This window comes from Erpetoichthys calabaricus, chromosome 4 (genome assembly GCF_900747795.2).
Source record: "Erpetoichthys calabaricus chromosome 4, fErpCal1.3, whole genome shotgun sequence".
NCBI lineage: Eukaryota > Metazoa > Chordata > Cladistia > Polypteriformes > Polypteridae > Erpetoichthys > Erpetoichthys calabaricus.
In genome coordinates, this window is record NC_041397.2 from 333722732 (window position 1) to 333749798 (window position 27067).

Here is a 27067-nt window from a genome sequence, read left to right on the forward strand (position 1 = left end):
GGATGAAATTAAGTAAATAACGTAGCCAACTGCGCTTGAACTGGCAGCACACAAACACACAGAGGTAAATGCGGACGATGTCTCAATCCCAGAGACCGTGAGGCTGCATGGTGTCACACTTGGGTCACAGAATTGCACAGAAACACAGGAGATTGTAGAGACAGGAGCTTTATTCAAACACTTGAAACAAACAAACATGTCTCTTTCAGAAGTAAAACAAGCTCAGTATGCAGTTAGTTATCCATTAAAGAATAGACAAACATCATCGGGAATCACAGAGAATGTCTGGGGTAGGAGAGAGAAACAAAGCAATCAGCCATAAAGGACAGGCACTGTTCAGGCTTTTAAGTAAGCGTAGCGTCGTGCAAGAAGAGTATCACACGACAGAGCAGCCACAAGTAGGCCCAGCAAGTAAGGGAGCAATGTGAAGGTAGTCTATCAGTGTTTTTTAAGAGGGGTTTTTTGAGGAGCGTACGTGTCTTTTAGGGGTGCATTCAGCCCCCCTGCTCACAAGGGGCTGGCTGTGGTCTTGAGCTGGCTCCTCAATGAATATACGGCACTGACTGATCAGCTCCTGCGTGCTCGCAAATGGCACTGGGAAACGACTATAGCTGGTTGTGGCGGTTTAAGGGTTAAGAGGAACAAAACAGAAGACACAAGAACACTCAGCTGGAGATGCATCACAGTCAGACAGCAGCAAAGAGAAAGACGGCGATTTATTTATTTTTATGGTGGAGATTCCAGGGACGCACCCAGCCTTGACCTGACCTGCACACACTCACAAACAGAGACAAAAACAAAACAATCCGGTAATCAAACAGCAAAAAAAGAATGTAATGAAAACAGCAATAGCACCCCTGTTCCCCTTACAGCGATTACACATTAAATACAACAAAGCACCAGCAAAACACACACAGTAAATCATGAAAAACAGCAACAGATGAAATGTAATGATGAAAATAGATAGATCCGCACGTTGAATGGGAATGTAAAGACAATCCTACCGGTAGTTCCTGAAACGGTGAAGACGGGTTCAGGAGCGCTTCCTTCTTTGCAGGATGGCCATGAATACACTTACAGTCCTCATGTACACAGGCAGACGGCAGACAGTGCAGATGCCAAACACGAAATGATCCAGGACAAAACGAATACGTACAGGTAACCCAACAGAAGGCTGGCAGAGAGACAGGAACTTGAAACACAAATTACAAAACCTTTTTTTTTTCTTTTGGTCATCGGCCTTCTTTTTAAAAGCCGCGCTGACATCCTTTGTCCCCAATAGCCCCAGCACCCTCAGCAGAAGACCATTCAGAGCCACTGCAGGGACTGCTGGGAGTCGCATTTTCAAATTCTATTGGCTATTTTCACCATCCCAAGCCACATCTCCTCTACAGTCGTTTCCTGTTCTCTCTACATTACAGTATTGCCGCGAAAAAGCCATAAAAATTACGGAGGATATTTGCAGTTTCCACTAATAATTATTAGATAGGTTCTAAAGAAAATTCCGCGAATGACTGAGGATGTTACAGACTCACATCAACTGTTATGTTTTTGTTATATGATAATAATAACAGCAGCTCACTACTCCAAGAGCTAAATACAGAGACGACACTAGATTTGAAACAATTACCTCACCATTAGTAGGTGGTAGCTTAACCACTGCGCTACCTGCACAGATCTGGGAGAGAGCAGAGTTACCACTGTGACAAGTGGTTGAAAATGAAACATGCAAACACACACATCTGCAAATGTCTTTTACTTTGCACTGACTGATAGTTGGGCTTCTGCAACATGTCAATTGAGCAATTTCTTTTTCTTCGGTTTTATTCTTGAGTAAAAGCATACTTGTTTTGTTACACCTTTTGTGAAAGTTTTTCTTGGACATTTGGGTTTCACACATCACTTAACGTGAAAATGATGTTATTATTACTATAACATATGAAAACAGTTTCTGTTTTAGCGGTGCGTTCAGCATTTCTTGCCTCACACACTGTCATTCTGTAGTTACACAGATTGTTGTAGGCATGGAACACACATGAAATGTATGTATTTTAAATCTCGGTATTTCATTACCTATTTAATTCCTTACAAACGCATCGCCAGATAAACGCTTCAACACAGACTTCAGCAGTGAGGATTCCAGCAGGGTGATGCCTTCATCTGACTGAATGGGGATGAGGTGTAGCAAGCTTCATTCTGCTAACTCACACATTTGCAAAACAAAACCAGGCTTTTAGCGCAGTGATAACAAGTGCAAGCTTCTTGGCGTATGTTAGGAAAATTTTATGGAGGTCGGGGACAATGAAAAAAAAACCATAAGCTTCTGGGATTTCTAGTTTTAAAGCTGATCCTTCTGCTAAAATGCTGGACATCTCTGGGGCGACGGTTCTTGAGGCTATCTAATAGGCAGAGTTTCTTTTCAGCCTCTGTCAATTTTCATTAAGCGTTTGACTGAGTTTATCAAACTGCCCTGTGGGACATCCTGAGACTTGAGACTGGTAGTGTGAGTGCTGTGCAGAGTGGAGGCAGAACCTCTGCATTTTTCCCAGTTGACTCTGGGATTTATCAAGGGTGTATTCTCTCTCATACTTTGTTCAATGCTTGTGTTTACTGGGGCAGGGTTTTGGGGTCCAGTGGCTATGGGCCATCTATTGTTGAAGAAAGATTCACTGATCTTGACTTTGCTGACAGTGCTGTGATGTTCAAGGAGTCAAAGGAGGCTCTGATCAGGGCACTCGAGAGACCGAGTGAGGAGTCTGTGTGTCTGGGCAAGCTAGTGTCCTGATTAAAAACCAAGATCCATACCTTTAATGACCTCTTGGGCACAGCCATCAGCAGTGTGTCTGTCTGTGGAGAGAGATTCAACCTTGTCAAGAAGTTTATTTACCTCGGCAGTGATATTCATGTTTCCGGGGACTTTTCCATGAAGTCAGTAGACAGATTGGGAGAACATGGAGGGGGGGGTGGGGGGGGGGTTCAATGAGGTTGCTGGAAAGGGGTGTGTAGTGCTTTCGATATCTTCGCAAAAGGATGAATGTCCAATTCTTAAGAGTCCTGGTGCTTCCAGTTTTGCTACATGGTTAGAAGACATGGAAGCTGTCCAGTGACCTGAGATAAAGACTGGACTCCCTGGGTACTGTTTCTCTTCATAGAATCCTTAGGTACTTTTGGCTTGACTTTGTGTCGAATGAGTGGTTGCTGACGGAGTCCCAAATGAGGCACACTACCCACATTGTGAGGAAGCACTGGTTACGGCCCAGTGGGCATTTGGCACAGTTTGGCTCACAGGATCCTCATTGTTGAGGACCTGAGCGGCTGCACCCACGGACACGCACGTAATACCTGGCTCTGGCAAATAGGTCATTTCTGGAGGGTGGGACTGGACCGCTTGTCTGCCTTGGGAGTTGCCAACCAGAATCCCAAGCTGTTTCATCATGTGGTGGGTGCGGCTACGTGCTGTTCTGGTGCATGCTCCCCAACCTGACCTGACCTGACCTGACTGCATCTGTATTATTATTCAGATAAATACATGTATTGAGTATGTTTTCACTGATAGTATTTTTCTCAATACTTTTATTTATCCACAGATATGAGACTATTCATCCAGTAAGAAATTGGACTGACATTAAGCACAGAGTAGGGCCTTACAGAAGATGTCATGCCTTCACCAGTGGAGCAATGCCAGGAGAACCTTTAGTGTTTTTACATGAAGCTCTCACAGAGGAGATCCCTGACAATATTCAGGTAAGATAGTCTCTCATACTAGTACTGTACGTGAGCAAATATTGATTGCATCAGGAACAATGGGAAGGTAAGGTTATGGAAGTAATACAGTAATAATAATGACAAATAAATGAGTTAGTATTGCCAGGCTAGTCCAGAAATAACCAATATACCATAACTTACTTTTTTCATGTAGTTGTTAGCTGAAAAATTTCTTAACATCTTTAACTCTACCACCTCCAACTCTGTCTCCTGCTTTCTGGTCAGTGCCACCGTCTCCAACACATATAACATAGCTGGTCTCACTGCCATCCTGTAGACCTTCCCTTTTACTCTTGCTGATACCCGTCTGTCAAAAAAGATGCCTGATAATCTTCTCCACCCATTCCACCCTGCCTGCACTCTTTTTCTCTTCTCTTTCACATTCCCCATTACTCTGTACTGTTGATCCCAAGTATTTAAACTCCTCCACCTTCGCCAACTCTACTCCCTGCATCCTCACCATTCCACTGACCTCCCTCTCATTCACACACATGTATTCTGTCTTGTTCCTACTGACCTTCATTCCTCTCCTCTCTAGAGCATATCTCCACCTCTCCAGGGTATCCTCAACCTGCTCTCTACTATCGCTACAGATCACAATGTCATCAGCAAACATCATAGTCCACGGGGACTCCTGTCTAATCTGGTCTGTGAACCTGTCCATCACCATTGCAAATAAGAAAGGGCTCAGAGTCGATCTCTAATGTAATCCCACCTCCATCACTCCTACCGCAGACTTCACCACGGTCACACTTCCCTCATACATATCCTGTACCACTCTTACGTACTTCTCTGCCACTCCCGACTTCCTCATACAATACCACATCTCCTCTCGAGGAACCCTGTGATATGCTTTCTCCAGGTCCACAAAGACGCAATGCAACTCCTTCTGGGCATCTCTATACTTCTCCATCAACACCCTTAGAGGAAACATTGCATCTGTGGTGCTCTTTCTTGACATGAAACTACACTGCTGCTCACTAATCATCACCTCACTTCTTAACTGAGCTTCCACTACTCTTTCCCATAACTTCATGCTGTGGCTCATCAATTTTATTCCCCTGTAGTTACTACAGTCCTGCACATCCCCCTTATTCTTTTGCCCAGAGGGGACTGGGCGGTCTCGTGGCCTGGAACCACTACAGATTTTATTTTTTTCTCCAGCCTTCTGGAGTTTTTTTTTTTTTTTTTCTGTCCACCCTGGCCATCGGACCTTACTCCTTTCTATGTTAACTAATGTTGTCTTATTTTAATTTATTATTTTGTCTTTTATTTTTCTTCTCTTCATTATGTAAAGCACTTTGAGCTACTTTTTGTATGAAAATGTGCTATATAAATAAATGTTGTTGTTGTTGTAGTACATTTCTTCTCCACTCCTCAGGCATCCTCTCACTTTCTAAGATTCCATTAAACAATATGGTTAAAAACTCCACTGCTATCTCTCCTAAACACCTCCATGCTTCCACATGTATATCATCTGGACCAATGGCTTTTCCATTCTTCATCCTTTTCATAGCTGTCCTTACTTCCTCCTTGCTAATCCATTGCACTTCCTGATTTACTATCTCCACATCATCCAACCAGTTCTGTCTCTCGTTCTCTTCATTCATCAGCTTCTCAAAGTACTCCTTCCATCTGCTCCACACACTCCTCATTTGTGACTACATTTCCATCTTTATCCTTTATTACCCTAACCTGCTGCACATCTTTCCCAGCTCCGCCCCTCTGTCTAGCCAATCGGTATCGTGACTGAGAGAATAAAAGTGAAAATAAAACGGTAAATTTCACAAGTACTATAAATGTACAGCGTCTGTTACAGACACAAACCAAGTGTATGTGTGTACTGCATAATATTAACAATAAGAGCAGCTCACTACTGAAAACGGCAAATATAGGAGGCAGTCGGAATTGAGTCAGGGACTCTTGATTACAAGTCGGCAAATCTTACCGCTACGCCACAGAAGCTGCTGTATCATCCTTGAGCCTTTTGTGAAAGTGTTTATTTGATTTTTGGACTTCAGGCTTCACACATTATACAGTTTATGTCAACATTTTGTCATTTAGTACTAAAATATGAAAAACGTTTTCTGTTTTAACGATGTGTTTACACAGATTATTGTAGAAACGGAACACACATGAAATGCATGTGTTCCAAATAACGATCTATTATTTCCACTCTAAAACTCCAGCACTTCACTCCCAGATAATCAATCAAGATATGAACTTGGAGAACTTTGTGCATTTTCTGCAGCGATGGGGGGATGGAATACCAGGCTGCTTGCTGCTTGTCTTTATAGGCACATTTACAGGACAAAAGACGCTGACGGAGAGGTGCGATGGGATTTAAGGTGGGCCGGATCTACGAGTTTTTTCTGTAGTCTCTGGTAATTCTTCATGGGTACTCATCTTGTACTTCTAATTAATGTTCCTTTTTCTTGCATGAATCACTTCACGCTACGGTAAACTGAACTTTCCTAATGTGTCACCAGTTTTGAAGATTGTGTAATTCTTTTATAAAATTTCTCCTGCTTCCTTAGTATTCCTTCTGTTTTTGGTGTCATCTACAAATTTAACATTTTAACGTACTGTATCAGGATTAACACTGAAGACTGTACTTCATATAAAGTTTGACCTGATGTTTGTATGGTTGATTTATGTTTAACTTTACTTGGATACTAATTTCAAAATAATGTATGCTTGTATTGCACCGTAGTGTTAGCAGGGAGAGGAGCCATTCATTCTGTCAATGTTTTTATGTTCTGCATTGTATCTGCTGATGAAACAGTAATTAGATATGGATTGTTGCTCTTACTAAAATCAGTTTGTTTTGTAGACAATTTTTGGAGGGCGTACTTCTCAGGAGATAACAGAGGATGAAAATAAAATTAAAGCAGCTATCTTCTACTCCATCTCATCCACCCAAGTTGGACTTCAAGGTGAAGAACTTGGGTATTACCTCATTAAGCAGGTTGTCCGTGAACTCCAGGTTGGTAAAGAAGGATTTATGGAAGTGCTTACATTAGAAAGGCTGTTGTCAAAATAGGAAAATATACAGTATCTTGTGACATTATTCAATCTTTTGGAGTCACAAAGTAACCATATTAACAGTTCATGTTTTTATCTGTTTTTTTGCATAGCATCTTGTGATAGATAAAGTGTAACTAAAACCTGACAGTTTTAACTAATTTTTTTAGTACTATGGTGTTGTACCATGTTAGCCATTATGAATGTAGAGAAAAGCCAAGCAAAATGACACCTTTTATTGGCTAACTAAAAAGATTACAATATGCCAGCTTTCAAGGCAACTCAGGCCCCTTCTTCAGGCAAGACGTAAACTTGCCTGAAGAAGGGGCCTGAGTTGCCTCGAAAGCTTGCATATTGTAACTAATCTTCTGAAATCCACAATTTTCAGTTACATGTGCGTGTAGATTCTCGCTGTCTAGTGAGCAGCTAGATGTAGAGTTATGTCTGAGCACTGTATTAACTTAATTTTCTAAATTGTGTTTTCAGTACCACATTGTGGGTATCATCAGGTTATCAAAAACAAGTCCAAATAGGCTTATGGTGTCTTAAATAGCTTTCATAGACACCAGATTTCAAATCAATGGAAGTAAAATTTTCAAAATCGATATACCATTGGGATTAATAAAGTATCTATCTATCTATCTATCTATCTACTATTGTTAGTTGTTGTGGAGTGATGTTGTTTGTTGATATTACAAGTTGTTGTGGAGAGTTGTACCTGATTGTAGTTCATATTTCTTAAACATAATATGTTTGATAGAAGCACCTAATGGACAGTTAAAATGCAGTATATGTCGAAATCTGCACATTCATGAAAACAGTTGGAAGTGACAGTGACTTCCCACTTGCAAGTGTTGCTCTGCTGGCCTTTCTATAATTTGTTTTGCCATCAGGAGCGGCTGTGGAATGTGGAAATTAAGTAAAATACGCAATCTGAAATTAAGGGGAGACCACAAGAGCTCTGGTTGCAGATGAATGCCTGATCTGGTAACTCCTCAGTGCCCTCTCTTTTTATTTTGTCTATCTTCTACCAAAACCCCTCATACTATACTGCTTGTATTGCAAAATAATTTTTATTTAACCTCACAATGTGGATTTGCCAAGTAGATCATGCAAATCTCAATGTGAACTTTGTAGTCTAATGAAGAAATCACTCCATGCAAATTCAGTGTCTTCTGCAGAACTTAGTGCAGCAATGATGTCTGACCATTTTATAAATACTTGCTGGCTTCACCCAGGAAATTTTCTAAGACATTTATAGTGCCGCCAGTTAATCAAATGTATCAGAAATACTGTGTATCTAAGTACTTTTCTGTATACAGTATTTGTATTTATTTTTTTAACCAGGGGCTAATACAAGTTGTACATGAGTCAAACATTTTTGCTGTAGATCAATTCCTGCATTTTCTCCTGAGTGACTTTGGCTTTTGTTGATCATCATTGCAAAATTCAGTTGTACGGGAAACTGCATTTCTTCTTTTGGATTGAAACGGGTAATCAGAAGGAATTAAATTCATTTTGAGTATACAGTATATTCATGTTATTTTTAGATGTTTACGATTGTTTTTTTGTTTTTTTTTAGCCATACCCGTAGCCAGACATGTTTTATTTTAACTTACTGCAAACAGCCGTGATGTTTATATGCTGCACATTTAGGCGGCTCAGGGCAGTGAATGGAAACGTTTTAATTTTGTTTTCTGTACTACTTGAAGTGAAAGCAAATAACTGGTGGTAATATGTTTTAGGGGCTTCTTAAATGAGGGAAGGTGGGGGATTCAAGTCTGCAGATGAGATTGCAGCTGTAAATCACTTCCGAGGGCAGCAGTGTACACACTTAGAGTCACTTACATTGGTTCACTATGTGTGATGAAGAAGAAAGCAAATCTGAAATCTGTTGGCACTCCAGTTATTTCAGTTAAACAAAACACAAATATAAACTCACGTGAAATGGCATTGCAATGTTTTCATACATCGTTGAAAGCAAAGTACACAGCCAGCATGAGTTCGGCATGGAGAATGGAGAACATGCATAATGGACAGTGCATATGAGCCATTAGTGAAAAGAGCCACGGTAAACGGCAGCTCACTCTCAAAGTTTTCAGATATCCTTTCTTTGTGAAAATGGAAAGCCCAATGCATTGTTTTATTTAACTGTAAATAAGGCACTTTATAGTATAATTTTAATTAACAGCTATATTGAAATGCTAGCATGTTTTGAGTTACATACACACACACAGTCACACATATTCAATTACATATGCTTGACAGGTACATATACACACAAAGGTGACCGACACTTTAGTCTTGGATTTGCATAGTCGTACATTGTCAGGTTTGTTGTTTTTGTGAAAACTCTGTAGATAAGCTGCATTCACTCACAAATAGTCTCCTTGTGAGCCTTTCACACACAATTTGAGAAACATCACTGCTGACAATATGCTCACATAACTTTCCACAGTGCTGGAAGTGAGCATTCTCCTCTTTGTGCTGAGGGGTAGCGTCAATGTATGTGTGCTCACCAGCACTTGTCATAATGTCATAAGGGACACTTTCAATGAGCTTTCCCACTTCCAAGGGAGAGCCTGCTGCTCTCCAAAATTGTATATGGATATATTAGATCCTACCTCATTACATATGAAGGAGGAGAATGAAGAAGCCAACACAACATGACGCACTCTGATGGTTATTTTATTCAAGTTCAAGCACAGACTTTACAAATAAACTGCTTGCCCAAAAGACAGAGCCTGTTCTGTTCCGAACTGTAAGCGAAATGAAGAAGGAGCTGCCAGCCCACTATGAAAGGATACAAAACATGGTTAGGGAAACAGACAGACACTGATATGTGCAGAAGCCTCGCAGAATACTCAAGTGGCAAAACAAAAGGGAATCCAATGCAAGCCTTTTTGGTGCACAAGCTGATCCAACGCAAAAATGTTAGAGGACCTGTGATGTGCACAGCATTATACTCAGTCCATCAGTTTGCCTGCATAATCTTTAAAATATGTAAGTAATAATGTAAATTTATTAACTATTTACTAGATATTACAAAAATTCTTTTGACTTACTATAATATTTTGAATAAGTGATTTTACGAAGTGGTTTTATGCTGAATCAGAGAAAGCTGCTCATGTCACAGCATAACTCGGGTCGTGCTTCCAGAAGAAGTGCAAAATTCTAGAATGCACATGTAATAGAACAAAAAGATACTTTTGTAAAGAACTGAAAATTAAATTCTTCCAGCTGATTGAAATGTATTATTTTGCTTTTCACTAACATAAACTGAAGCAGTTTTTCTGCCCCACAACCACGTTTTCCTTGAGTTTTTTTTGAAAACATATGTTAACATTTCAAATGAAAAAAAAGATATATATAAAAACAAAACATGCTGTGAGCCAAGAAATGTATTTTTACATTCATTCAAGCTAAATTAGGGTGTCTGTAGCTTTTCGGGGTGGGGATGTAGGGATGTATTATCAGGATGAGTGCTGAGAACAAAAGAACACAGACACCACTTGGCATAGCTTTGGCAGTTTAATACTAAAAAATGTGTGTGGTGATGTTTAATTGACAAAATGTGGGTGTTTTGTACTTTGTCCCATGATACATTGTAGGCGGGTGCTTCTGCTTCCAGGTATGCATGTGGAGATAATGCCCTGGCTTGTATTTGTGTCCTTTTTAGTACTTGTATTTCTTTCTCATCAATATTATTTAACATAATGCCTCTATAAATATCTATTAAAAACCTAGTGTTGAAAATATACTTTTTGGTGAAGGGGGTTCATTTATTTATTCACCTTTTCTTTTACCATCTTGGATGTTTTGTATACATGTAGTTTCAGCATGTTTGATGTCTCATTGATGGATCGAGTGCTGGGCATTTATTTACCCTCCTAGTGCTTCCCTATCTGTATGGATGGTTGTTTGATTTTCTTTTGATCTCCAGTCTCTGATTTAGATTATCAAGTCTCTGACCATAAGTGCATCATCTCTGTTTTATTTCTCATCAGCTACGTTGCCCACAAAGGGCAAGTCACAAAATTTATAGGTGTGGAACGCACAATTAAATAACATGACGTGCACAATTAAATAAAGTGACGTGCACAATTAAATGTGCCGCGCGCACACAATTAAGGTGACGCGCAAAATTAAATTAGAGATGACATGCTCATATTCAGTGGGGTGATGACAAGTAAAAGTGTACAGAAAGTGTAGGTACCATGGAAAAACTAAAGGAAAACACTGATTGGTGGCAAGGGTTGTCTGTCAGTCCACAGGGGAAGTTTCCGGTTAAGTGTTACATAAGTGGTGTCCTGAGTGAGGGGAAGTTAATATAGCATTATTTTTCAATTAAATCGTTGGCGATCACAGTTCCCAGTGTATGTACATGATGGTGTACATTAACAGGCGGACATTTCTTTCTTTCCCATTTTATTGTAATAACAATCACTAAAGGAATTTATTTGTAATCTAACATGATGCTCTGTGGTGATTTTACATTCGATCGGGTGCTGTATCATTGGAGTAGGGTACAGCAGCAAAAGAGACAAAAAAAATCAGCCCTCACGTTCATGATTTATATGAGCTCCGCATGTCCACATGTTTGACAGTTCTGGATATTGCACTGTATTACTTGTTCAAGACAACAAGGCATTCCTTTAAGCAAAAACAGTGTTATAAGAATTTTTGTATAGGATTATACAGTAGATATTTGTTTTGTGGGTTAGGACTAATCAATGTGGCATCAGTGAACAATGGATGCTATTGACCTTGTTGCTGGATCATTTTTGGTAGGTTCTAACTATAGCATACTAGGAACACCCAACAAGGCCTACTGTATTGGATATGCTCTGACCCAATCATCTAGCGTAAGAGTCACTTATATCCTTATGCTTGTCCATTTTTCTTGCTTTCAACACATTACCTTCAAGAACTGATTGTTCAGTTTCTGCCTAACATATCCCACCCCTTGACAGGTACCATTGTTTCAAGAAAATTCATGTTATTCACTTCACCTGTTAGTGATTTTAATGTTGTGGCTGATCAGTGTATTCTAGGAATACATTTCTCTGGTACAGTGGAACCTCAGTTTGCAAGCATAATCCGTTCTGGAAACGAATTCACTTTTACAGCGAACTGCTACAGCGCTGGGAGACTGCGATTGCTTTGGGACGCTCTTCCGCGTGTCGTCGCGTTGGGTGGAATCCCACAAGATTGCTCGCAGTCCAAAGCACTCGTATATCAAAGTGAAATTCCCTATAAAAAATAATGGAAACTCAAATGATTCGTTCCACAACACAAAACTATTCATATAAAAATGATTAATACAAAATATAAAGTAAAAATACATGAAACAAATTAACCTGCACTTTACCTTTGGAAAGAATCATGGCTGGTGGGAGTGAGTTTCTAAACTCTTGCAGGATTCCACCCAATGGGATGACATGCGGAAGAGCGTCCCAAAGCAATCGCAGTCTCCCAGCGCTGTAGCAGTTCTCCGTAAAAGCGAATTCGAAAAGACCGCGGACATGCTATAAGTGCCTGCCGTCGATGGGTGACACAAGGAACAAGGAACATTAGAAATGCGAAGGGCACGGTACTACTTGTCCACGGCCCTGCCTGACTGCTGTGTCTGTGTATAGGAGAGCGGCAGATCCCGCTACAATAAATAACCGCGCTGTTGCTGTTTCAAGCTGAATAAAGCTGGTGCAAGACGGGGACTCATACGTCACAGCACACACACGCACACAATGCTGTAGTAAACAGTATACACTCGTACAGATGTTGACTATATGAGTGAGGCACGCCGACTCAGACGGAGAATAGGAGACGATTACCCACAATCCCGCAGAGAGAGAGAGAGAGAGAGAGAGAAGAACTATCAGCTCAGTTGTGATCACATGACTCTCAGCAGACAAAGTGTGTACATACTACTCATACTGCAAGACCTCGCTCGTTTATCAAGTCAAAATGTATTAAAAATTTTAGCTCGTCTTGGAAAACACTTGTAAAGCAAGTTACTTACAAACCGAGGTTCCACTGTACAATGGTTCTCTAATCTGCTCTTTCCTTCAAAATCCGTTTCTCTCCTCTCATTATGCATTTCTTGGATTTTTCTGCTGTCTCCCTTTCGACTTTCCAGCAGAGGCTCTGTAGGCACAGTTTCTGCAAATTTAGGCTTAACCTCTGACTAGAAATCCCCCGGGTTTGTTGTCTTTTAATTTAAGGCATTGTACTTTTTAAATCTTATATTATAGTTATTTGTGGCCTGAATCAATAATGCGTTTGGCTGTTGTATTTAAAATAGGCAGTCCTGTGTGAGACTTGTCAGCAGCCCTATCAATGGGAGATGTGATCAATTGTCTCCCAACGAGCCCCCATCCTCATTTTCTTTTCACTAATATAAACTTGATCACAAAAAAACACAAATATTATGTGATGGAGATAAATTTGTTACAAGGAAAGATCTGTGTGTCAGTCCTTCAGTTTGCATGTGTCTGTGATATACTGTACGTATTCATAGCATTTTTAATCTCCTTAGGGTCAGAGAAGCAAATCAAAAGCGTTGGATTTTTTCAGCAGAAAAAATGATCATGTGTAACAGCAACACGTCCATACCAAAAGTCACAGTTGGAAAGATATGTCTAATGTCCACTGTTGTACCGATGTAGATTTATTACATGTGCTTTGTGGGATATGTTTTGAAAGTCACCAACACACATAGGTACTTTGTTTTTATTAACTTCTTTCTGTGACTTGCACAAGAGAGGGTAGAATGTTAGTTCCTGACTGACACCACCCATTGTGCTATTGTAGCCTACAGCAGCATAAGACATAACTTGCACCATTTCCATGACACAAACATTAAACTTTGTTGTATTTTGAACAGTGTTTAGGAGCCAGATGTCTTTCTTGACCTTCCACTTGATTGCAGTCATTTTGCCTTTTTGCCATCTAGCTACTGAACCACATCACGTTCTGACGCATCCATACAAACAAAGTTACCAGGCATATCACCACGGTTTGATTGTACAGTGACATATGCATCACTTTTGCTTTGAAGTAAAATCTCAAGCAGTTTTGGTGAGATTTACAAACTGTCCATCATTATACAGTAACTTTGGTAAAGTAAAGGCCCACAGGTGACAGGAAACATGATGTAGCAGCACCGTATTGTCAGTACTTTCCATCCAAAGGTGCACCAAACATAAACATCACTGGAAGTTGGCAAGTCAGAATCAATCAAAAAGGTGTCAGTTTCACTGTCAGTGCCAGCGTCTAATGATCAGTTCATGTCGTCATCACTGTTGCTCGGTTTCAACAGTGGATCAGTTTCTGTTTGTTCTAAACCTGGCTGTACAGCTTTTCAATTGCCATTGTGTTTTGTAATCACACAACATTCCATACAAATAGATCAATTTTTACAAAAATAGGATTGAAAACAAATCCACACCCACCCCTGAGATAGAGAGCATGGCCAGCAGAGTAAAACTTAAAGCTTGTAAAAATAAGTAAATTGATGAATTAATAAGTGGATAAAATTAAATAGAGAAGAAAAAGTAAATGGGGAGAGCAGCTGCTTCCTCAATTTAAAAGCTTATTCTAAAATCTTATTGATTAGATCCTGCCAGGTTTTGAAAAAGTTCTGTTCAGATCCTCTAACTGAGAATTAGATTTTTTTTTCCAATTTCAAATAATATAAAACATCAGGTACCTGCTGACTTAAAAGAGGAGAGTTAGGATTCTTCCATTTGAGCGAGATAAGTCTACGTGCCAATAGTGTAGTAAAGGCGATCACAGTTTGTCTGTCCTTCTCCACTTTAAGCCCCTCTGTGAGCCCACCAAACACAACTGTTAGTGGGTTAGCAGGGATTGGGACCCCAAGGCTGTCTGAAAGGCATTTAAAGATTTTGGTCCAGAATGATGTTAATTTGGCGCAGGCCCAGAACATGTGACCTAGTGAGGCTGGAGCTTGATTGCAGTGTTCACAGGATGGCTCTCACCCTGGAAACATTTTGGACAGTTTTAAGCGAGACAGATGTGCTCGATATATAATTTAGAGGTGGATACTTGTATGCTTTGCACATATGGAGCTTGAGTGAATTCTGCGCACTGCTACCCTTCCACTCCTTTTCTGAGATGTTGAGTGAGAGATCCTTTTCCCACTGTCCTCTTGGATCTTTGAAAGGGAGGGACTGTAAAATAAATTTATATATTATGGAAATGCTGTCTGAGTCCTCGAGACTTGAAGTTATTTCTTGATAATGATGTGATCAAAAGAATTGTTGTTGAGACGAACTATGCTGAAAAGTCTCAGGTAAGTGAGTGTACACATAAGCAGTTTTCCCATTAAAAGATATACCACACACAAAGACATATGTTGACAATATATATGGTATTAGCATCATTATTATTAATTTCATATTATTATTATTTGTATCATTATTATACTGTTTTCACTATCTTGGTCTTCACGGTTTACTGGTATATTAGCCTTTTTAACTTATCAGTGATTTTCATGTTATTTATTTATTTATTATTTATCATATATAGGTTAACACAAGATCAACATTACAATGAAATGTGTATGACGAGAAAAAACAAGTCACTCAGCCTAGTTCCGATAATGCTCAAAATAATTTAAAAATTTACAAGTTAAAAATAAACTAGCAATATAAAATAAAATGTGTATGTTTTAAAAGAAGTTATAGAGCAATATGAGTTGAATGAGCAGCAAGTACAAATGACAGTTATTGCACAGATAATGTTTTATAAGTACAGATGCTTATTCCATAAAGTGCAGATGCATGTTCCAGTCAGTATTCCGAGTGTGTGCAGGTACAGTGTGTGTGTGAGTAGTGTAATGTAGATGTAATGTAATGTAGGTATGTATCTATCTATCTATCTATCTAGATGTAATGTAAGTGTATGTAAGTGTTCAGGTGTTGCTATTGAGGAGTTGAATGGCCCGGTGGTAAAAGCTGTTCTTAAGTCTTGTAGTCCGAGCAGCCAGACTCCTGTATCATCTGCCAGATGGTAACAAGGAGAACAGCTGGCGTGCTGGATGGCTGTGGTCCTTTATGATGCTGCTTGTCTTACGCAAGCACCGATGGAGGTAAATGTCTTCAATGGCAGGGAGACTCTTGCCCGTGATGTGCTCTGCTGCCTTCACCACTCTGTAGTGATTTCCGGCTGCTGGCAGAGCAGCTCTCATACCAGACGGTAATGCAGCCCGTCAGCAGACTCTCGACCACACTCCTGTAAAAGTTTGAGGTGATGTTGGCATTCATGCCAAACTTCCTCAGCCTCCTCAGGAAGTAGAGCCACTGGCGAGCTTTCTTGACCACAGTGTCTATGTGAAGGGTCCATGAGAGATCCTCGGTGATGTTTACTCCAAGGAACTTGAAGCTGTTAACCCTTTCAACTTCTACGCCGCTGATGTAGATGGCCTGGTGTTCTCTGCCTTGTTGTTTCTGATAGTCCACGATCATCTCCTTGGTCTTGCTGATGTTAAGAGACAAGTTGTTATCCAGGCACCAATTACTCAATGCCAGCACCTCCTCTCTGTAGGCCGTCTCATCGTTGTCAGTGATAAGGCCTATGATGGTTATGTTGTCTGCAAACTTGATGATGGTGTTTGTGCCGTGTTTTGCAACACAGTCGTGCGTGAACAAGGAATACAAGAGGGGGCTAAGCACACAGCCCTGCGGTGCTCCTGTGTTTAAAATGAGTGATGATGATGTGTGTTTGCCGACTCTCACCACCTGGGGGCTGTTTGTGAGGAAAGAGAAAATCCATCTGCAGATGGTTGTCTCCAAACCAAGGTCGTCAAGCTTCAGGACGAGTTTTGACGGTATGATGGTGTTGAATGCCGAGCTGTAATCTATGAACAGCATTCTTACATATGTATTTCCTCTTTCCAGGTGGGTGAGGGCAGTGTTTATTGTTAGCGCAATGGCATCCTCTGTAGATCTGTTAGCTCTGTAAGCAAATTGGAGAGGATCCAGCATGTTGGGGAGGGAGGAGCAGACGTGACCTTTGACCAGTCGCTCGAAGCACTTCATGATGACTAATGTCAGTGCAACCGGGCGATAGTCATTCAGACAGGAGACCACCGGTTTCTTTGGGACAGGAATGATGGTAGATGCCTTGAAGGAAGTGGGGACCACTGACTGCCTCAGGGAGAGATTGAAGATGTTGGTGAACACACCTGCTAGCTGGTCAGCACACGTCCTGAGGGCATGGCCTGGGATGCCATCTTGTCCTGGAGCTTTGCGAGGATTGACCTTTTTGAAGGACCTTCTCACGTCAGACGTTTCAAGGATCAGAGTGACAGACTCACTGCCCCCTTGAGGATATAGCACCTGTTCTTTGTTGGCTGCATCAAAACGAGCATAGAAGGTGTTGAGCTCGTCTGCAAGACATGCAGTGGGATGAACACTGACTGTGTTTTTCTTTTTATAGTCAGTGATGCAGCACAGTCCATTCCACAGGCGCTTGGTGTCAGAGCTGTGGTAGCTTGACTCCACTTTGTCCCTGTAGTCCCATTTGGCCTTCTTGATGGACTTCCGGAGGTCGTATCTGGCTGCTTTGTATTATTTCTATTATCTGTACTCAAAACATTGTAGCAGTACATTTGTTTCCATCACTCATGTTATATTAAGTAAAATCCAATTATACAGAAAATATCACCTTTCTTTCCAACGTATATTTGCCAGTTTTACAAAAAAATGAATGAATGAATGGTGACTATGGTATTCATAATTTTATTATAATTGTTTTTACAAGAATTAGATAATGCAAATTTTATAATTGCAAAATAGTAACAGTCAATAGTAATAAAAAAGTATGCACATGTTTGTGCAAGGGGCAGTGGACTTAGACATCTTGCCTGAAGAAGGGGCCTGAGTTGCCTCGAAAGCTAGCATATTGTAATCTTTCTAGTTAGCCAATAAAAGGTGTCATTTTGCTTGGCTTTTCTCTACAATAATGGCAGGGTAAATACAAATTGCATAAAAATGAAATGTATTAGGGTGGCATGGTGGCACAGTGGGTAGCACTGCTGCCTCGCAGTTGGGAGACCTGGGGACCTGGGTTTGCTTCCCGGGTCCTCCCTGCGTGGAGTTTGCATGTTCTCCCCATGTCTGCGTGGGTTTCCTCCGGGCGCTCCGGTTTCCTCCCACGGTCCAAAGACATGCAGGTTAGGTGGATTGGCGATTCTAAATTGGCCCTAGTGTGTGCTTGGTGTGTGTGTCCTGCGGGGGGTTGGCACCCTGCCCAGGATTGGTTCCTGCCTTGTGCCCTCTATTGGCTGGGATTGGCTCCAGTAGACCCCCGTGAGCCTGTGCTAGGATATAGCGGGTTGGATGATGACTGACTAACTGACTTTTCATTTTATTATAAAAATTTGATCACACATATAGATCTTTCTTTCTTTCTTTCTTTGTCACCAAGGGATATTTAGGATTATAAATAAATGAGTATACACACACCCACACACACACTAGAATGACTAAAAAAGAGAAAAAGTAAATGGAAAAAAAAACCTGTTACAGTCACAGTGAGGCATTATGGTGACGTATTCTGCTGGTATTAACTCTTTGAGGGCTGAATATTTTTTCCAAAAAATGATGCTTTCACACAGAGATCAACATGAAACGTCTGTTGCTTCATGCTGTAGCTGCCAGCTTGCCAAGAATGAGTGGAAGGCTTGCTGCCAGGCTGGGACGGCAGCGGTGGCAGTCATAGTCGTAGTGCAATACAATCTGGATTCTACCTCTTGTCATTGTTAACTGGCGGTCCTCCCTGGCGAACATTGTCAGTACCATGACTAGCTGGGGGCTGATCAGCTGAAGCTGGAACCTCACAATTGTTTTTGATCACTTGAGTCATGGTTCAGTTCAGAGATAATAAGCAAGACATCGTCCATGGAGTATTTTGCTTTTCGTATTGATCTCTCGCCAGATGTCAGTGCTATTTTTGCCATTGTGTGCACCTTGCTACTCATGTGAGCACAGAGAATCTCGGTGAAACCAATGAATCTAACTTTCCTTCTACCAATGAGATTCCAACGTAACAGTTGGTTTTGTCACAGTTTACAGTTGATTACCATCGTCGACTCTTCCTTTTGATAAAAGTCAACATCAGCCCTGAAAGAGTTAAGGAGCCCCAGTGGCTTTTCTTGACATGCTTTTGCTGAATAATAATCATTGGCTTAAAGTACTGACTCAGCACAGTACAGAGTACAAAATCCCACTGGCCATCACAGAGTTGGAGAAGATGTGAAGGATGTCATTACCCACAATTAAGGAATGCACTCTCCTAAGAAAAAAGAGCCTGCTTTGCCCTTTCTTATATAATTTCTCTTTGTTCCAAGACCAGTCCAAACCATCAGTGATGTGGAACCCCAAGCAATTATAAGAGTTCACCGCTTCCACATCCACTTTCTGAACAGAGACCAGACATACTGTAGAGGGTCTTTGGTGCGGTGAAAGTCACAAAATAAGTTCCTAGGTTTTGCTGGTGTTAAGTTGCAGACCATTCCTTTTGCACCAAAAAACAAAAGTTCTCTACCCGACGCCTATACTCTGTCTTATCCCTCTTATCATTACATGGCCTGATGTTATAACTACATTGAAAAGAAAAGGAGACAGGACTGTTCCCTGTGGTACTCCGGTGTTCCTCACATCCATATTCGAGACACAGTCCTTGAGCCTCACAAACTGTGGTCTGCCCAGCAGATATGTTCCATTATGCAAGACACCTGCATATGCCTGAGGACACCCTTTAACAGAGATCACTGCAGAAATAGGGGATAATTAATAAGGGACTTTAGTTCAATGTGCCTTAGTGTCCATTTACATTGTGTACCTATAGGTGTGTGTGTTTATAAACCACAGACACTTCATTTATTGGGTTTATTTATGTGATTTTAATCTTAAGAAGAAGATAAAAACCCTGTATAGTGGAACAGTTTTCTAACAAGGACAGTTGTCTTCTGGTTCGCCTCCACCAGTGAATGATTAAAATACCCATCTGGATAAAATCCCCACAATTAAGGGATAACGTTTCAGGTTATGAAGCCAGTGGTCGGGTGTAAACATAAATACTAAAGCACAGAGCAAAGGAGTTATGGTTAAAATAATTCAAATGCTTAAATTAGGAAATGGGTGCAAAAAACAAATATGTGATGTCTCATTGGACATTGTTGGCTCTGTTCTCAAGAAGTGAGAGCCACGTCAAACCACCATGATTCTGCCTACAAAAGATTAACCCCTCAACACTCTGTTTGCAAACAAAAAGGAGGCTTGTGAGCTACAGAGGTAGGTCACTGAGATTGAAGTAAAGGCGCACCAGTCAAGAGCTGGTCTGTATGAGAGGGTGACTCAAAAGAAACCATTACTCAGATGTAAAAATGTGAAAGAGCATTTGGAGTTTGCCTTGAGAGTGGCCTATTTGCAATATGTGAAAAGCTGTTGTGATCAAGTGAGGTCAAGACAGAGCATTTTAGCCAGATGTCAAAGAGATATATGTGGTGCAAATGTAACACTGCTCACACTTCGAACGGAAAAAAAAAAAAGTAATTATGCTGTAGGGCTTGTGGTCGGGCGGTGGAAGGACAGACTGGAAACAGTCGAAATGTTGGGACACCAAACGGGTCGTCCCTTTGAATCGAGTCGAAGCAAACAAAATAAAGAATACACGATAAACAGTGCCAATGTGCTATACCCGATCAGGGATTTCCTCCTTCTAAAGGACTTTCGAGAGTCATGTGCTCCACCATGTGGCTCATTCCGGTCTTCTGGCAAAAAGACACCTTTTACTTAGTCGGCACTTCTTTTATAGTGCAACTTCCGGAAGGGGCAAAGTTAAGTGCTCTTACCAGGCGGCTTCTCGGAGCGGTGAGGGAAGAAGTACAATAGGACAAAGTCACGGCAGCCTCTTGTCTTGCTGGGTTATTGCTTACCTTTCCCTGATGCCCATGCGTGACAGGCTGCTTTTCAACAACAGGCACTGAGCATCTGTGTAAGACAGAAGAAAATGTGGATGGAAAATACAGTCCAAATAAATACTACTGTACAAAAGAACATGTTTCAATCAAGCTAAAGAAACTGAAGCTTGAACCGACGTTCGTCTTTCACAGGACAATGATCCTAAACACAAGGTTAATGTGAATTTCCCCTTGAAATTAATAAAGTATCTATCTATCTATCTATCTATCTATCTATCTATCTATCTATCTATCTATCTATCTATCTATCTATCTATCTATCTATCTATCTATCTATCTATCTATCTATCTATCTATCTATCTATCTATCTATCTATCTATCTATCTATCTATCTATCTATCTATCTATCTATCTATCTATCTAAAGTAACATTGGTAAAGAACAAAAAAGATAAAAATACTTTTATTTTGGAAGTGGTATTGTTAATGATGAAATTAAAAACGTTTATCAGGAGTGTTTTGTTAGACTGATTCCTCCCTTGCAAATATTACAATTGTAATAGAAGCCACCTTCTGTGGTGTCCATGTCAATGAAATAATTGGCTTCAAAGATAAGATGAAAAAAGGAATCTTGCAATGTGTTAATAACCTAACTGTATTTTTTGACTTAACTACAGTTTCACATTTATTCTAAACTGTATATAGTAATATATCAATTTTACAATATTAATTTGTTCCTTATTGGTATTTTCCAGAGTGAATTTCCCTCCTTGGATCAATTTTCAAGCTTGTCTCCTATATTTGGCTTTAGAGTGTGGCTGCTTGGTCTTTTGAATCAACAAAGGAATGATGGAAGAGGTAGAAAGATACTGATGGACACCGAGTGGCAAGAGATTGAAAGACTTGTTGGGAGTCCTGCCCCAGAGAGACTTCACAAACTGCTCAGCACGAATGAATGGGTGCGCTCTGAACAGCTCATGGATATCCTTAAACCGATACTCATGAGATTGTGCAGCTGGTTTCTCTATGGGGAGAAACATCGTAGCTATGCTTTAAATCAGGCAGCAAATTTTCATCTGCAAAATGGAGCTACTATGTGGAGGTTAAACTGGAAAGCAGATATGAGTCCTCGTGGTATATCAGCTTCTTGTGGGATGATGGTGAATTATCGGTATTTTCTTCCAGATATAGGTGCAAACAGCGCAAAATATCTCAGGACAAAGGTTATTCAAGCTTCTGAACAGATTTTGAATTTGGTTTCACAATTTCAAAAGAACAGCAAGCTTTAGGTAATATTACCAGGTCCATTAGGCACATTGGTGATACTTTTGAATATTTCCATATTAACTGCCATTAAAGTTATTTCATGTAGGTACAATGGCTGTTCTTCTTTTTTCCCCAGATACTAACTTCACATCTACCCAAAAAAAAATACACTTCAGAAATGAATATGACAAATTGTGTTTGTGAGGGTAGCTCAGAAAAAGTCTGTTGAATACCAGCTATGAAGCCACAGGACTCCCATCAACCATTAGCAATTCAGTGTGGCAACGCCTCAGCAGTCCTTCTTTTTATATCTGTTAACAACCTTGCACACTGTAAGTGTTCTGAGTCACTCATGGCTGACTTACATTCATTCATTGTTGGCCTTTGATGGTGCTGTCCTGTGTTCAGATTTCTATACTTTTATCACCTCGGTGACTGCTGCCTTTGAAAAAAAAAAAAATCAGTCATTTAGTATTAAATACTGAGGCAGCTGCCTATCAGGTTTTAACACATATTCTGGAGACATGTTAGCTCTTATTGGCTCCAGCAGACCCCCGTGACCCTGTAGTTAGGATATAGCAGGTTGGATAATGGATGGATGGATGGATGTTAACTCTTCACCTGGTCAAGAGGTAAATTACAGCAAGCTGCTCCATATCCAGTAGTGCTGTATGTGAAATACGGACACCATATGTGGCTTAGCTATGAAGAGTTCAAACACCGCTGATAAACGCAATCTAAACCTTATCATTGTGTCCCTGGAGCTAGCGTTTAAACTGCACATGCATATTAGCTTGTCTTTGTACTCGTGTCCATTTGTTTTACTGTAGTGCACTTTACATAAAACAGACTCAAAGCATTGCCCACATTTACAATACAGCCTCATGGAATTTGTTTTTCTTGTTCTATATAGAAATATATGCCTATAGTATGTTTTTCCCATTTATTAGCACACAGCACTATACACAAATAATAAATAAATAAAAAATCACATACAAGATTAAAATACAATGGTATATTCACATACTAAGGTTATTATAGTTTTGCCTTTTTATATTAGTTTTTATTTCTATATTTTTTCTGACCTTACTTGCTAATTCCGTTTAGTTTTAGTTTTCCTTCATCGTGTATTTTTAGTTTTAATTTAGTTTTTATTTCACAAAGACATTTCTATTTTATTTTTATATATATTTGTTTCAGTTTTAGTTTTAGTAATTATGTCATGGAGCGCCTACGGAGTTAGTTTTGTGTCACAAACAGACAACTGTACACTTAACAGATTTGGATATGAGTTTAATGTTCGTGGAAGCTTACTACACTGCCTGGTTTACTGTCTGGTTTTGTTTTTGTCTGATAAAAACAAGAATAATCAAAACTAGACACTGAATATGAACAATTTTATGCAATTTTATAATTTTTAAAATATTTTGTCATGGAAATCATGGGGGCTTAGGAAGAACAGGGCTCTTAGACTTGGATGAGTGTGCAGACCCCACCTCGCTATATTGAGGGAAACAAAGAACAACACGCATGTAGTGTCAGGGTTAGGGGTGGTGAGTCTTGAATAGACCACCATAAGGACAGTAAACCCATAATGAGCAGAGCAAGAGCAGGTAATAGGAGTACGGACAGGAATATAGCGACAGAGACAGCGTCAGAGATTAAGAACAACATTTACATTATCTAAACCTGTTTATACAGAGTAGGATTGCAGGAAATCTGGAGCCTACCACAGCAGGTTCGGATGTAAAAAGAACAAAAAGAATATGATATTTCAACTATCTATTTTGAGAGAGAGAGAAAAACATTGAACAAAGGGAGACAAATATTACTTTAATTTATATTACTTAAAATTATATTATTTGCCACCATGCAAAATGATGAGGGAGACGTCAGGTTTGGTAAATTTAGCCTCGTTTTCAGATAATCTGACAACAGGGAAACATTTTGCTTGTACTTAGTAATTTGAATTCATCCTGCAGGGGTTGAACTGCTTATTAAATGCTTCAGCTTCCTGTTAAATTCCACCTACAGGATTCTTCAGTATTCATTTTAATATCGATGCCCACTCACCAAAGCCAATGTCTAGTTTTAAAATGCTTTCCTACCAAAGATGATTGATTTATTGGTAGAGTCCGCATGGTGTGTTGTGTGTCCCAACACTTGACGGCTGGAGATCAGCTTTGAGCAGTTGGGATTTGGAGGACTTTTAATTACTGCATGCGTGTGCCAACATACGAGGAATGAGTAAAGTAGACTGACTAAAGTTTGAAAGTGTTTGAAAATGCAAGTGTGCTTATGAATGTCCGGTTTGGTGGTGGCCTGGTAACAAGAAATCATCGCTCTTAAAGGTAATTGTTTACATAGTTATTTTACCTTAAATACTGTATGAAATCAATTAGCCTTAGTAACAGAGGTTATTGCTACTAAATGAGGTTTTAACAGTTAACCAAATACAAGGACCCAAGTACTTTTTCCAGCCTGGATTGTGAAGGCTTAAACAATGTATTCATTATTAACAAGATGTATAATTGATTGTGTTTTACTAGTTTAAGCAGATTTGTTTTAGTCGATTATTGTGACGTGTTTTTGTGGATCAGACCACATTTTTATAAGTAATTCATATGACGAAATCCAGGTAGTTCACAAACTTTTCTTGCAAAGGTAGTACTAGGGTGTTGTACCATGTTAGCCATTATAAATATAGTGAAAATGTCAAGCAAAATGACTCCTTTTATTGGCTAACTAAAAAGATTACAGTATGCAAGCTTTCGAGGCAACTCAGGCCCCTTCTTCAGACAAGATGTAACACAGAAACTGGAGTTCCCTGTGTTTATATACACACTCTAGGACAAGAAACAGTCAGTCAGCCATAGTCCAACACGCTACATCCTAACACAGGGCCACAGGGGTCAGCTGGAGCCAATCCCAGCCACCACAGGGCACAAGGCAGGGAACAAACCCTGGGCAGGGCACCAGCCCACCACAGGGCACACACACACACACACACACACACTAGGGACAATTTAGGATCGCCAATGCACCTAACCTGCATGTCTTTGGACTGTGGGGAAAAACCCATGCAGACACAGGGAGAACATGCAAACTCCACTAAGGGGGGACCCAGGAAGCGAACCTCAGGTCTCCAGGGCCACCTAAAAAGCAACTTAAAAAAATAATTATATCCATCCATCCATCCATTATCCAACCTGCTATATCCTAACTACAGGGTCACAGGAGTATGCAGGAGCCAATCCCAACCAACACGGGGCGCAAGGCAGGAAACAAACCCTAGGCAGGGCGCCACTTATTGACTACCACAGTTTAAATGTCGTAATGTGTTTCTGAGTTCCTCAGGAGCGTAGGATGTAAACAAACATGTTTAGAAGATAGATAAACGGCTATTGCCAGGTTTCTTTGTGACACTGTGTTCATCCAAAATGTGGTTTCAAATACATTTACAGTATGTCCAATCACACGTGCTTTACGAGCAATTTGGCTCAACTTATTTAACAATTCTGTAGCTGACGAAAAACCGATTTAATGACAAGTTCATTCATTGTGAAAACTGCAGAGATTTTGAACTGAGGTTACAATTGTGAAACAACAGCCTTGTATATTTGACATCGTAGATGCATAAACAGTGGAAAGTGGGATATATACTTAGGCCTTGAATTTATTATTTACAACAAAATGTATCATAAAATATTTTCATAAAATTTCAAATGCTGTAATTCTCAATTTAGTGTATCAAAAGTGTTTTTTTCATTTTCTCCTATGAGAATGCTGCATTGGTATTTTGAGTTTAACTGTTTCATTCAATGAATTTACTGTATTTAACGCTATCATTTTACCAGTCCACCAGTTTAAAAACGTAAGGCTTTGTTTTGTTGCATTGGTTAATCTTTTATCACATTGTTAATGCGATACAAAAGTTTCATGCTGCATTTAATGAGCAAAAATGGAATAATTTGTAACGGAGCATTTTCTGTTTTTATTTACTACTGAGAGGCCTGACAAGTTATGTTATTCTAACCACAGATATCTGATTGCTGGTGATATTTTTGTAATTTAAGAAAAAAGTAGTAATTTTCTCATTTTACAATGTCTGCAAAGATTGTTTTATTATTATTATCATTTTATATCAGACTTGCAAGGTGAGAACTTTTTAGAAGCAACATACATAGACCTGCAAACATATTTTGTTTTACTGTATACAGTATATTCTTTACAGTAATAGAAAATATTCAGCTAATGCAGGAATGGACGTATATTAACAAATGAAGTTGACTAGACAAAACATAAAATCTTGAGTTCATACTGTCTGCAATGAAATAAAAGTTAAAGTAAATTTTAGAATCACTGTTTTTTTTACTTGCATTTTCCATACTGTCCCAACTGTTCCTGATTTGGGGTTGTAAAATACAAATATACATGTGTAACGTACGGGAGTCATATGCATTCTACTACCTCTTAGTTGGAGAGATCGATGGTTATGTCTATGAGGTTTTTTTCTGGGTACTGCAGATCCCCAAAGTGAGAAAGTCAGGTTAGCTGCAAATCTAACATTTGCCCATTTTAAGTGTGCCCAGCAAAAAAAAAATACTCTGTTCAAGGTTTGGTTCCATCTTTGTGTCCTTGCTCACAGCATACTGTATATTCTTTCACCTCACGTCCTGGCAAGAGTATATGCAAATAAGAAATGAATGATTAGATTCACTTTTATTTTGTGGTCTGTTACCGAGATTGTCTAACAACCAGTTATGAATCAAATATAAAGCTACATTACTTGCTGAATATAAGACATGTTATAATAAAGAGGAATGCACATTGATCTTAAAATGTAGAGAATATTTATTATAAAAAAAAATAAGACGATACGAGACTTTTTTTCTGCGATGAGTCGTGATCTTTTGAAGAGAGACAGAGAGACACTTTCTCGTCCTGTGAGACGGTCAAGTCACATCATACTTACAACCTTTGAAAGCAAGTCCCGTGATACACATGCAGAGCAGGTTAGTGATAATGGAAGTAGGAAAATTCGAACGTTTCAAAAAAATGAGA

At 39.7% G+C, this 27067-nt stretch overlaps 1 protein-coding gene across 1 annotated transcript in view; it reads left to right on the forward strand.

Moving 5' to 3' along the window:
• The window catches only part of LOC114641366 (malonyl-CoA decarboxylase, mitochondrial-like), a 32643-nt gene extending 10559 nt beyond the window's left edge, over positions 1 to 22084 (forward strand). Inside the window, exons 3-5 of the mRNA XM_051926734.1 lie at positions 3588 to 3744; positions 6599 to 6751; positions 21493 to 22084. Coding sequence (XP_051782694.1) covers positions 3588 to 3744; positions 6599 to 6751; positions 21493 to 22026 — 844 coding nt within the window. The 3' untranslated portion in view covers positions 22027 to 22084. The remainder of the gene's footprint in view (positions 1 to 3587; positions 3745 to 6598; positions 6752 to 21492) is intronic.
• Positions 22085 to 27067: the final 4983 nt, after the last annotated feature.